The 13,097-nt window shown below is 44.1% G+C and overlaps 1 protein-coding gene across 3 annotated transcripts; it reads right to left on the bottom strand.

The window, feature by feature from the left end:
* Positions 1–198: 198 nt before the first annotated feature.
* On the bottom strand, positions 199–11,324 carry KAT8 (lysine acetyltransferase 8). 3 transcript variants are annotated; one of them, XM_042472871.1, is made up of 11 exons: positions 10,971–11,324; positions 9,686–9,760; positions 8,798–8,973; positions 8,571–8,624; positions 8,305–8,469; positions 7,993–8,082; positions 6,585–6,725; positions 5,641–5,734; positions 5,025–5,175; positions 4,682–4,836; positions 199–1,803 (listed from the first exon to the last, which is right to left on the bottom strand). In XM_042472871.1, exons 1-11 carry the CDS (start codon positions 11,248–11,250, stop codon positions 1,739–1,741), a joined length of 1,446 nt encoding a protein of 481 aa, XP_042328805.1. In that variant the 5' UTR covers positions 11,251–11,324; the 3' UTR covers positions 199–1,738. The 3 variants fall into 3 exon arrangements, with proteins under 3 accessions (XP_042328805.1, XP_042328806.1, XP_042328807.1); XM_042472872.1 differs by having other exon boundaries at positions 8,461–8,469; XM_042472873.1 differs by lacking the exon at positions 199–1,803 and having other exon boundaries at positions 4,693–4,832.
* Positions 11,325–13,097: the final 1,773 nt, after the last annotated feature.

Genomic DNA, 13,097 nt, shown 5'->3' with positions numbered 1-13,097 from the left:
AGAAGGGAAAAACATGGATGCCTGCACCCTGTATTAGTCAATAGATGGCAATGTCCATGCATCACCATTAAATAATATGGGGCATGGTGAGCCACGGATCCACTAATCTGCAGATCGTGAGCCTACCAATGTAGCAGGCCTAGCATACTACCAAGAGTTTCAAATCTCAGCCAAATTATTGCAAATCACACAGAGCTCTATCGTTGAACCACTTTTTATCTACTTGTGTGTTACACAGGGTTTGAGTGGAGCTTGGTTTTTTAAAAATTGTTATTGTTGTTGTTATTATCCCACTCTTTTCCCAGTACTGGGACTCAGAGCAGCTTCACAACATTGAAAAACAGTACAGTTAAAAACACAGAAAAAGGACATTAAAAAGGAATTAACTTATTACAATATTAAAACAGATAGTTATTAAAAGAATAAAATACATTTTTTAAAAAGAAAAAACTATGTTGTGAAGGTGCAGTTAAGGCAGAATTTTCCTTGGCAAAAGACTTTACTAGCACAACAAAAACCGCACTAATTATGATAGGGTTCAGTGGAGTTTGGCAATCCAACTTTTCACCATGCCAATCTTGTAGGACTTTATTACCCACATAAGCAAATACAGAGTGATATTGCACTTGTTTTGTGGTTTTATTAATTAAAATACTTTAAGTAATAGAAGACACACTGTATACATGAAATATGAATCTTAACAGCTGTACTAAGAGTAGCAAATGGATATTTATTTCTTCCCACCGTATCCAACTGCTTTTCATCACTACTGGCTGCCCAGGGTAGAAGGTATGCAAGCATCTTAGTAAAAGATGACTGTATGAGGACTAGTGGCCATCTCCCTCTAGCTTCCATTGTGCTCAAGAGACTGTCAAGTTTCTCCCCCCAGAAAGCCCATTTTAATTTTATCCCAAGCTAATACAGCTTACACAATAGAAAGTTAAAAAAAAAAACCTCAACAGTTCACTGCATAGTTTCTTCCAAACTCACTTAAAAAGCATTCAAATCATAGTCAGTTTCCCTCCCTTCCAATCCCCTGTATTTTAACATTTGTTTTGGTTCTTTGCCACCACCCTGAACAACTAAGGTGGCCCCATAGGCGAGATCTCTTTAGAACAGTAGCTACAGATCACACTGTGCAGCTGGAGGACAGTCTCTTTGATGGGGTTGTAGAACCCATGTTTGGAGTCTCCTACTAACTGGTACAGTCTGTTGAACTGGAAAAGATCTGGAGTCCACAAATGTCTAGTTCCAACAAGTCCTTGAAGTTGGCACTGTCCTTAAAACTGACTGTGAAAGGCAAAACAAACTACATTGCAATTACGATCAGTTTTCTTTCCTAAGTTGCTACCACTTGCATGAATGAGAGAGAGAGACTGATGAAGACCTCACTGGCCAAACTAAAAGACTGTTCAGGCCAAGTGACCCAGGCTTCCTGCATCCTTCTGAGGAGGTCAGTAAGACTTTAAAACAGACTTTCAAGCCCTAAGCAGGGAAAAACCCATCTAGCTTTCAACAGTGTTAGGATACTCATCATAACAGGAGGAAGCAGGGCACAGCACGCAAGCTGGGCTATTACAGAACCAGACAAGAGCCCCTCCTCTCCGCATCAGCCCATCCACTGATGTCGGATCAATGCAAGACCAACACAGATGTTTAGCATGAGATCATCTCTTAACATGAATGGTTGGTGTGTACTGGGGTTGAGCCCCTTCCATTTATCAGATCAGTTTCTTGTTCACTTCTTGGAAATCTTGGCCTGTTTGTGTTTGGGAGGTGCCCATCTGAGGCAGAGGGAATCCACTGCAAGAAAAGAAACAACAGAAGAAGAAAGATTCATAATTTGGGCAGCACAGAATCATAGAAATGCAGACTTCTAAGTCTCTAGTCCAATTCTAGTCACATTCTCTGAAAGGAATCTGCAACTAAAGCATGCTTGACTGATGGTCATCCTGTTTAGAAAACTCCAACAAAGACTGACCAAACACATCTCATCATTATTTCTGGTATGACAGGTGGAGCTGCCTCTTATCCCAATTGAGATTACCAGTGAAAGACCTTCAGGAGGTTATTTAAGCTGGCAAGATTGTTTTTAGCAGTTTTTGCTTTTTGTGGTTTATGCAGAAACCAGCGTATACCAACATAAATCATGTTACTTTGGTGATGTAACAGAAAACAAATAAGAAATGTCCTGGTAAATTCTTTTTGGCTTTCAGAATGCTTTAGTAGTTGTTCTAGCCACAATGACAGGGTGTCTGACAGAGAAATTGTATTGCTCCAAGTTTTCCATGTGACTGAACACCAGCCTTCCCTAAGGCGACACTGTACCAGCTTCTTAAGAGAGGCCTGGAAGGAGACCTGGCAACTTAACTGCAGCTCATATTACATAACTGCCATCTCACCAGCAAGCCCCCACCCCACCCTTTCCCTGGGGAAAACAATGGCTCTTTTCAACAAGGATCAAAATCTGAAACCACTCTTAAAGGAAACTCTGACTTTCTGACTTTGAACAAGGCGGTTCTGTGTTTGCATGTAGCTGCGTTTGGCAAACTTCATGACCAAGACAACAAAACAAAAGCAGGTAGAAAAATTTAACTGTGTATTCAAGGGGTGGGAATATAATTTTTGTATGCAGAAATAACACTGCAAAATAATTAAGTCTGTCTATTTTCACTCAGCAACACTGATTATGGTTCCACCTAAAGTAAACCAGGGGTAGGGAACCTGTGGCTCTACAGAAATTGTTGGGATTCATCAGTTTGGCCACTGATCAGTGATGTTGGGAGCTGTATATCAGCAAAACCTGGAAGGCTACAATGTGCCCATCCCTGATGTAGACCATGTGGTAGGGACTATATTGGCAGAAAGAGTGGGTTAGATATACCAACTTAGGAAACAGAATCAATAAAAAGGAAGAGGGAGAGGAAAAAGGAAACTAGTAGCACCCTTAAGACTAACTGATGTCTATTTCAGCATGAGCTTTCATGGGTATCAATTTCTTCAGATGCAATGACAGAGTGATATTAAAGACTCAGGTTATGAAACATATTTATACAATTGGAAGTGGATAATATTATCCGAAAAGATGCAAATTGTGATCATCATCCTATTCTTCAAAGAGATCTGTGAGGTGATAAGGGTATTTCAAACTGCCTTCACACATACTAACAGACCACTTTAAAGATCTGCTTGATAAACATAATAATGTAAGGATTTAATATAAACTCTGTCATTGCAGATGAGGAAGTGGATTAATACTCATGGAAGTTCAAGCTATAATATAAAAGTCTTAAAGTTGCGGCTAGATTTCTTTTCCCCCTCACCCTTTCTTTTTCCTTTTTATGCTGCAACAGAGTAAGATGGCTATTTCTTTGAGAACAGTATCAATATAAATGTGTACTTTTTAAAAAGTGACAAGGAAAGACAATTCTTTCTGTAAAGTGTGCTTTAAAGAAAACATTGATATTTCTTGCTGGTTAATATCTGCATCAGATGTTACAGTAATGCAGTGATCACATGCACAATATATCCATTGCATTTTCCATCAATATTTCATTAATAGGGCTGTGGAAATGTAGCCTGATACCACCATAACTGGACCACTGGGCTAAGGTCTGGGGCCCACAGTCCTTACAACTACCAAACATATTTGTTTCTTCCTGATCTCACTCATTGCCCTGTCGCCCTCCTGCCAAGATGGGCACTTTTTCTTTACTCTGAAATTTTGGAATGTATCAGGTTTCTCCTTCTCAGTTTCTTGCCTTGAGCTCTCTTCAGTTTTCATGGCTCTAAGCTCCTTATCCTTTTAGCTTCGCTATCATCTGTCCTTCTTGCAGGTTTTCATCCATTTATATGTGGTTGTGTATACTTCATACACATTTTACAGGGAAGCTACCGCTGTGTTTGGCATCATCATTTCTCAGATGGCCTCTAGAAGACCACATGTATCTAGAGGGACACTAGGTAAGAAACATGCAGACACAACTACAACTTTGCTCTGCAGTGCCCCCAAATTCTTCTGATTAAGTTAGTTTAGGGAAAGAGTGAGGAAGAGTCAGCATATGAAAAGAAATTGTGTCATCTATAGTAGCCAGCCAGAGATTTCTCAAAAGCAATCACAACGAGAAACAGACCGTGGAAAAGAGGCGGTTTGCAGCCGCCTGTTTCTGCGCCAGGTTGGGAGCAGGGCAGCCTCACCAGCAGCCCAGAGACCCAACCCGGCGCTTTCCCGGGCCACGGAGAAGCGGCAAAATGCCGTGTCCATGGGGCTTCATGCCCCTGGACACCCTGATAGGTGTGGTGAAGAGAAAAAAGGGGCCACCCGGCCCCTTTCTCCTTTGCATCGCTGGCACGGCCATGTAGAGGCTGTGCCAGCAATGCGTGCGTGCAAAAGGAGCTCCTTCCCGTGATGCTGAAAGGGCACCCCAAGCGCCCTGCAGCGTCATGGTGGCGTCACGCACGTGCTGGTCTGTGTGGAGGTGGCACGTGCGTGACACCATCATTGCACACGGTGTATGGACGGCACACCTTCAAAATGGCGCTGTCCATATGAATTAGGGCTGGGGAGCATGCGGTTGCTGTGTGCTCCCCAGCCCTAGTTGTGGCACAAAGACGCAAGCTTATGTCTGCTTCCAAAGGATCCCTTCTTCCACCCCACAATCCTTTTTCCTCTCTGTAGTACCTGTGATGGGAGGCTTCTTGTACTGGGCACTTTTGAGGTGCTCCTCAACCAGTTTGGGGGTGACACATATGACATGCTGCCCCTTCCAATACTTGACCATGTTCAGTGACTGAAGAGTACTGATGATGTCATTTTGTGTGATGCTTGTCATCTGGCTGTGCCATGGGCCACAGAGAAGAAAGAAAATGAGAAAAAAAAACACTGAGTGCAAGGTAAAGCAAACCTAGATGTACATAGTTTTAACTGCAGAGCTACATAAAGTTTGCTTAAGATCCCTATCAGTGATTCAAGGGGCTGTAGTTCATAAAGCAACACTTTCATTAGAAATCGAACTGCTTCTCACCTGAGATCTTTGATGGAGAGTGTCCCCCGGAAATCCCGGAGGATCTCCAGCAACACCCACGACCAATAGCTACGGTAGCTCAGCTTGCCCAGATCCGAGAGGGGCTTCTCTGGGGAGCCCACTGTGCTTTCCAACTTGGAGAGTTCATAGCCTGAGGAGGAAGAGGTTTAAGACCAAGGCCTAAGAGATTACACTTCAGAATCCAGGCATCTCAACATCTGTAAGTCTGAGGATGCTTTTTAGGTGAAGGCTTAGCCTTGAAAAAGAGCAAGTCTTACCAAGAGGGCTGCTTGGATCTTTTCTTTTTGGTTTTATTTTTAAAAGCAGCTTAAAGTAATAAATAGGGGGACTTGCTTACATTTTTAAAAGGGGCATTTTTTTGCTCCTTAATTTTTAGATTTCTTCTGGGTAGTAGCAATAGTTCACTTTCACCACTATAGGTAGAAAACCATGGTGATAAATTAGTCTAGATTAACTTTAGTCAAATACTGGGGAGCACATCATAGAGGCAGAGGGAGAATATCTTCATCTCCAACAAACAGAAGACGTTGATAAACAGCCAATCTACTTCATAGTCTTCTTTGTGGCTGTGGCATATGATTGAAGGGAAGCTTACTGAAAGCAATGAGGAACTTTCCGTAACCACGCCTCTGGTATGGTGGCAAGGTGAGGATGCAGGCCACATTGTTGCCATCTGGTGACTCTTTCTCCTAGAGATGAAAGTAAAAATCAAGGTGGTCAAAAAGCAAGGAAGCAAGAAATATGCCACTGTACACATAATCACAATGTTTGCAGTACAGTGTGCCCGCGCCATACGCAGCCTTGAGCATACGCGCTCAAGCCGCGGGGCACGCGCAGGGCGGAAGGGGCGGCACGTCCCATTCAACTGAATGGGCGCGCATGCCTGTTGCGCCTGCCGCCGCGCACGAGCCCCATTGTTTCCAATGGGGCTCGAGCATAGGTGGAATTTGCCTTACGCGGAGGGATCCGGAACAGATCCCCCGCGTAAGGCGAGGACGGACTGTATAAAGCAAGAAACATGTCCACCATGTATTCTTTAGAGAAAGAAATGAGAAAAAGAATTCTCTCCTTTTAACTCAATGATTCCCAATTTAGCTCCTCTCCTCTTAGAAATGTCTTCTGGGGTGGCCAGCATAATTGATTTGCTTATTTTCCTCTCCCTTCTTGTTCCATTTTCTTTTGCTATTGAATTCTAACAAACTGTAAGCCATTTATGCTAAATTTCACACCAGCTGAGAAAGAGGTACATAAATGCCCCTACAATTTTTCTAGTCTCAGAACCCCATGGAGATGGAGGAGGATTTCCAATAGATAGGGCTTGAAGGAGTGCCATGCACAGCTTTTTCCTTCTCACCTTCATGGCAAGAACAAAATACATTAGATACAATAAATAAATTTATCTATCAGGCTGTCTTGGTATAAAATTACATTTTAAGTACAGAAGAGGAAGCTCTTGAATACTCATCCTCCTTTTCACATCCCCTAAGTACAGCTAACATGCAGACACCCAGAGCCACAATGGCAAAGTCATATGAGCACCTTGGAGAAGTAGCCCACAATATGGGCCCCTTGCCTGTCGACCTCAGTAAGGATGTAGAAAATGAAGGGCTCCACATCAAAGTAGAGGGTCTTATGGTCTAGGAAAAGTTTGGCCAAGAGACATAAATTCTGGCAGTAAATCTGGTGGAGAAAAGCAGACATAAGTAAGGACACCGATATCTAGGTAATAGGATAGAAACAAACAGCAAAAATGACACAAACAGAACATGGCCATTACATTCATATCTGCACTTTGTTCTAGAGCAGTGGTTCCCAACCTTCCTAATGCCACGACCCTTTAATACAGTTCCTCATGTTGTGGTGACCCAAACCCATGAAATTATTTTCATTGCTACTTTATAACTGTAATTAAATAGATGTTTTCCAATGGTCTTAGGCGACCCCCTTGAAAGGGTCATTTGGCCCCCAAAGGGGTCCCGACCCACAGGTTGAGAACCACTGTTCTAGAGAAAGTCATGCCTGAAATGCCACAGTGGAGCTCAACCCCTTTAACTAGCCACAGTCAAAATGCCACCTTGTGGGTACATAAGAAACATCAGTTCTGAGAGCACTTCAACATTCAAAATCAATCCAAGAGTTTTTGAATGATTCTTCTACACAGGAAAATCAATCTTCTGGGCCCTTTCCATGTTTCATGTTATCTGATAAATCTCCCAGCCTGGTGCTATATGATTTCTAATAATTCTTGAGCTGTTTATCAATGTCAGTAGAACTCCACTCAACAGCTTCCAAATACCCATCCCTGCTCTGTACAGCAAGGATCTGAAAGCAACTGGCTATTTTAAGATTATGGTACAAAACACAGTGCAGAAATAATTCTGTTTGAGACCACTTTAACTGCCCTGGCTTCATGCTAGGGAAATTTAGGAATTGTAACTTTGTGAGATATTTAGCCTTCTATATCAGGAAATTCTGGTGTACATTAAACTGTAATTCCCAGGATTACCTAGCACCAAACCAGGGCAGTTAAATTGGTCTCAAACTGGATTATTTCTGCAGTATGTTTTGGACCATAGTTAACCTTACATCAATGAGCTAAAGGCTGCTGGTCTATATAGAAACTAAGGTCCAGAGTTCCTGTCCTCTGCTAGGACATCAATGCCTGTATTGATGAAAAACCAGAACTGGACAGTCCAGACCTTTTCCACACTAACTCTCTCGCCAGAAACCTTCGAAAAGAAATAAGAAAAAAATTGCAAGTCTAGAAGGGGAGAATCACATGTCTCAGGGTTCTGTGCCATCAGAGCTGGAGTGATGGTTCTCAGATTTAGTTCCAAGACTGTTTGAATGGCAACTACTACATTGCTATCTAGCAGATAGGCCATAGGGCTCACAGAAAACAAAAGCAAGAACTGGCAAAGCAGCAGTAGCTGAAGTGAGCTCATACCTTGTGGTCTTTGCCATCTACCTCATACACTGAAATATTGTTCTTCCGGTAGATCTCCTTCCCTGGTGGTTGCCGCCATTGACACTGACCCTGAATAATAGAAAGAGCAATTATCACCCAGAAATGTGAGATATCTAAATTTTTCTGACCAATTCCTCTCTTTTTAAAAAACTGTGACACATTTCAGGCTTTTTATTCGATGCAGAAAACAAACAGCAATTCTAAATTATTAGCCATAATCTTATTAGTTATTATAAATGCCTATTGAAAATGATAAATTGCAGAAACTACAAATCAAATTCCCTTGCGTACAAGATGGTAGCGGTAAGTCTTCTCAAACTTCATGTACTTGAGGCAGTACTCGCAGATCCATAGCTTGGGCTGCTTTCCGTAGTCTTCTGGGAATGGTGAGAAATACCATGCATCAATCTCATAGTTTCCAATATGGATCTTGTCCACATATTTCACCTTGGTGATCTGAGGAGAGAGAACTAGCTGAAAGCCTTGGAACACGGCTATACTTCTTTCCTCTATCCTTTTTAGGCAACAAGCTGAAATGTGTATCAGGGAATACTCACTGCTTCATGTTCCTTCTCCAAAGCTGCTGTAGTGGGATCCATTTCAGCATAAGTCTGCAATGGAAGAAAACAGCACGGTAAGTGGCAATAAAGAACATTGCTCTCACAAACGCATACACCTCCAGTTCCAGCTATGCAATAAGGCACCCTGGATTTTTCTAGCTCTTGAGCCAACACTGAAGCACAACACAATTCTGTCTTCCCAGCCACCTCTCAGACAGCATCACCTTTTGCACATGGTTGATTTCATCATGTTTGCGCTTTTGGTTGCGAGTGATCTTGCGCTCTGGCTGCTCAGACAATTCATTCATGTACTGATCAGTGTTCTTCTGCACCGCATCTTTGACTGTCTTGGTGAGGGCCAGGCGGTTTTTGTCCACCCACTCATCCAAGCGCCGGTTGACTGTGGTTGGTGGGGGGGGGGGAGGAGAAAGCATTTTTAATATAGTTAAACAATTTTTGATAGTACGATGAAAGATAAACAGAAAGTTGATCAAGAGCTCTGCTGATAAGGCCTCAAAGGAGAATATGTTGCCTTCAGAAATTTACAAACAAAATATTGATTAGTGGTTTCTACTACTTGTATAGGTTTCTAATTTTATTAATGATTCTGCTAAAATGCCACATGAATGTGAATCTGGTGCAGTAGTAGCTCTTCACAAGGAAAACCCTAAGACCATTCCAAAGAATAATTACTCTGTAAGTTTCTTGGACATGATATTTAAAATGTATACCCAAGATTTACTGCTGAAACTAGACTTGATGGATAAAGAGAATACTACAAGAACAAGCTGAATTTGTAAAAGAAAGTTAACAAGTTGAGGGAACTCCTCCATCTCTGTCCTGTTTAATTTTCTGTCTCTGTATGTTATTTTCCCATCCCCTATTTCTGTTCTCTTTCCTCCCTTTCTCTGTGTGTGTGTCAAATTACAGAGAATGACTGTGCTCAACCATTCATTATCTGTCAAACACATACACAGAGAGCAGCTACTTGTGATGGTTGCACTCAGGGCACTTTTAAACAAAGCCATATTCAGTCACAGAACCAAAAAGATCCCTGGACATGGACACCACATTTCCACATTAGCACATGTAAAGAATCCCATGGCACTCACATCCAACATAGTGCACATAAAACTCCTCCCTGGCTTCTTGTTCATTGATTCGAGACTGGATCACTTCTGCAGAGTCTAGAAGAAAATAAATTATGAGGTAAAAGGTGCATTCTATAAAAATAAAGAGAGCCAGCGTGGAGCAGTGCTTTGGACTCTGCAGAAACAATCCAGTTTGTCACCATTTTAACTGCCATGGTTCATTGATGGGGAATTCTGGGAAGTCTAGTTGTGTGAGACATTTAGCCTTCTCTGACAGAGAGCACTGGTGACACAACAAACTACCATTGCTAGGATTCCATAGCAGTGAACCATGGCAGCTAAAGCAGTCTCAAGCTGGATTATTTCTGCAGTATGTACTGGGCCTGTGATTCTACTGCATAGAAACTATTCTTGACAGAAACTGGTTTCAAATGGGAACGAGGGTCATTTACACTGATTGGCAATTCACTCTATTTCTTAGTGGGCACAGGCTCTAAGAAGGAAAGGGCTTGAAGATACACAACAACAAAAACAACAATATGGTACAGGGTACCTGTGAGGGGTTATGAGGGAAAGAATGAGAGACGAGAACAAGAGCAGAGTGGGGTGGCTCCGGGACGCATGAAAACCAATGACACTATTTGCCCATAGGGAAACCATACTTGCCCCCAGAGAATCATTGGAGAATGCATGTCCATAGGAAAGCACAGGAGAATATGTACCCTGGATAGGGAAGCATTGGGAATTACTTGCCTATAGGAAAACATTACTTGTCCAGTCTTTCCCTATGGGCAAGTATTCTCCTACGTATCTCTGTGGGCAAACATCCCTTTATGTCTCCCTATGGGCAAATCTAGCCCTATGTGGAGAGGCTTAGTGGTGAAGACACCAATTCTGACGATCGGAAGATAGGAAGGCTGGCAGTTCAAGGCCCAAGTGCTGCATGTTGGGGGAGCTCCTGTCCCTGGTCCCAGCTTCTGCCAACCTGGCAGTTTGGAAGCAGGCAAATGCAAACAGATAAACAGGCACCGCTTCTCCAATAGGAAGGCAACGGCGTTTGGGGCAGCCATGCTGGCCACAAGAGCACCAGAGCAGCCCTTGGACAACGCTGGCTCTTCGGCTTGGAAACGGAGATGAGCACCACCCGCCACAGTCGCTTACGGCTAGACCTTCAGGTCAAGGGACTATCTTCCTCCTTGTCCTCTTATGTGTCCCTATGGACGGATCTCTATAGGCAGCTACTCTCTAATGCCTCCCTCTGGGCCAATAACCCTCTGACGCCGCCGCCCTGCTGGGAGGCACTTACGCCACGTGCCGTCGGCCCTCCGGCAGAGGTAGGTCTCCCCGATCTCCACCGTGACCTCGGCCTCCCGAGGGGCCGGCGAGGAAGGCGGCAGGCCGGGGCTGGCCAGGCCCGGCGGGGGCGGGGGCTGGGGCTGCGCGGGCGCCTGGTCCTCCTCCCGCCCCCCCGGTCCCTGGCGCCGCGGCTCCGAGCCGAGGGGGCTCCCTCGCTCCCCGCCGCCTTCGTCGCCCGCTGAGGCAGAGCCCGCGTCGCCGGAGCCAGGCCCCGCCGCAGCCGCTGCCATGACGACCGCCACCGCGAGAACTCAGCCTCGCGCTCTTTCTACGCCGAACAGGCCCAAACCGGAAGTTGTTTCTCCAGCAGAGGGGCGGGGCCTCAAGGCCGGCGCGCGAATATGACGTTGCTGCCGCCTCCCTCGCGGCGCAACTCTCGCGAGAGTTTCAGCCCGTTGCTAGGAGACCGAAAAATCCTCCGCGGCCTAGCTTTCCAAAGTTCAAAACACACTGCGGAAGTAACCCAGTTTGAGACCGCTTTAACTGCCCAGGCTCAGTGCTAGGGAGTCCTGGGAATTGTAGCTCTCTGACAGAGAAGGCTAAACGCCTCACAAAATTTCAGTTTCCAGAATTCTCTAGAACTGAGCCAGGGTTGTTAAAGCGGGCTCAAACTGGGTTATTTCTGCAGTGTGTTTTGGACCTTCATTGGGCCTCAGATGGTGAAATAAGGCAGTTTGACTCCACTTTTAACCAAGCACTTTGACACCCCATTTAGAACTTCCTTGGTTCAATTCTATGGGATTTCTAGTTTCGTGAGACTACGTGTGTAGTTTTGTGAGCTGTATTTTTCCCTCTAAGTCTGGTGCTCTGTCAAACTCAAAATCCCAGAATTCCATAGCACAAAGCCATGGAATTCTGGGATTTTGGGGTAAAATGGGGGACCAGAGCTCCGATAAATGAAGAGCACCAAAAACAATCACACTCCTCATGTTTCCTGGGCTGCATCCACACTACAGAAATATTCCAGGTTGACGCCACTCTTAACTGCCATGCAAAATGCTATGGAATCCTGGGATTTGTAGTTCTGTGAGACACTTCGCCTTCTCTAGCTCTTAACAAAAACAACAGTCAAGAGATCTCTGGTGCCCCAACAAATTACAATTCCCAGAATTCCATAGCACTGAGCACAAAGCCATAGAATTCTGGGATTTGGAGCTTGGTTGGGCACCACAGCTCTCAATGACAGGAAAAGCTACATCTCAAATAGCCACAAATCCCTTAATTCTGTTGCATTGAGCCATGGAAGTTGAAGCGGGGCATCAAGCCTCTTAAGTTTTGGCAGTGTGGCAGCTGCCTGTCTTTTTCGTGGGGCATTCACGAATAAAAGTTTGTGTGGTTTTAGCACAGGCCAGCGTTTGAGTCCCCACTGGTCTATGGATAGATGCTGGGTGACCTTAGGCAAGTCACATTCATTCTCTCAGCCTCAGAGGAAAGCAAAGGCAACCCCCTCTGAATACACCTGGTCAGGAAAACCCTGCCTCAGGGTCACCATAAGTCCAAAATTACTTGTAGGCATACAAGACAGAGCTTTGACCTTATATGAAATTATAATTTTTAATGAGCCAGGAAAAAAAACTGTGTGAAAACAAAACAGTCACAGTTTATTTGAAACACAGTACAAAACTAATAAAATGCGCAAAATCAGATATTCTACACAGCCTTTTACTCACTCTTCCAAGAATAGCACCTAGCTCACTTAACACACTAGTACAAGAAAAGGAAATTAATCTATTGCTCCCTGTTAACAAAACCAAGGTTTGATCTGCACTGCAGAAATTATGCAGTTTGTCACTTTAGCTGCCATGCCTCAATGCTATGGAATCCTGGGAGCTGTAGTTTGTTATGGTACCAGAGATCTCTGAGCTGGAGCATGTCCAGAGGAGGGCAACCAAAATGGTGAAGGGTCTGGAAACCATGCTCTATGAGGAGACACTTAAGGATCTGGGTATGTTTAGCCTGGAGAAGAGAAGGTTAAGAGGTGATATATCATATTGAGGATGGAACAAGCTTGTTTTCTGCTGCTCCAGAGACTAGAACACGGAACAATGGATGCAAGCTACAGGAAGATTCCACCTAA

The sequence above is a fragment of the Sceloporus undulatus genome, chromosome 6 (genome assembly GCF_019175285.1).
Source record: "Sceloporus undulatus isolate JIND9_A2432 ecotype Alabama chromosome 6, SceUnd_v1.1, whole genome shotgun sequence".
Lineage (NCBI taxonomy): Eukaryota > Metazoa > Chordata > Lepidosauria > Squamata > Phrynosomatidae > Sceloporus > Sceloporus undulatus.
The sequence above is the reverse complement of the archived record's forward strand: the minus strand, read 5'-3'. Positions and strand labels throughout refer to the sequence as shown.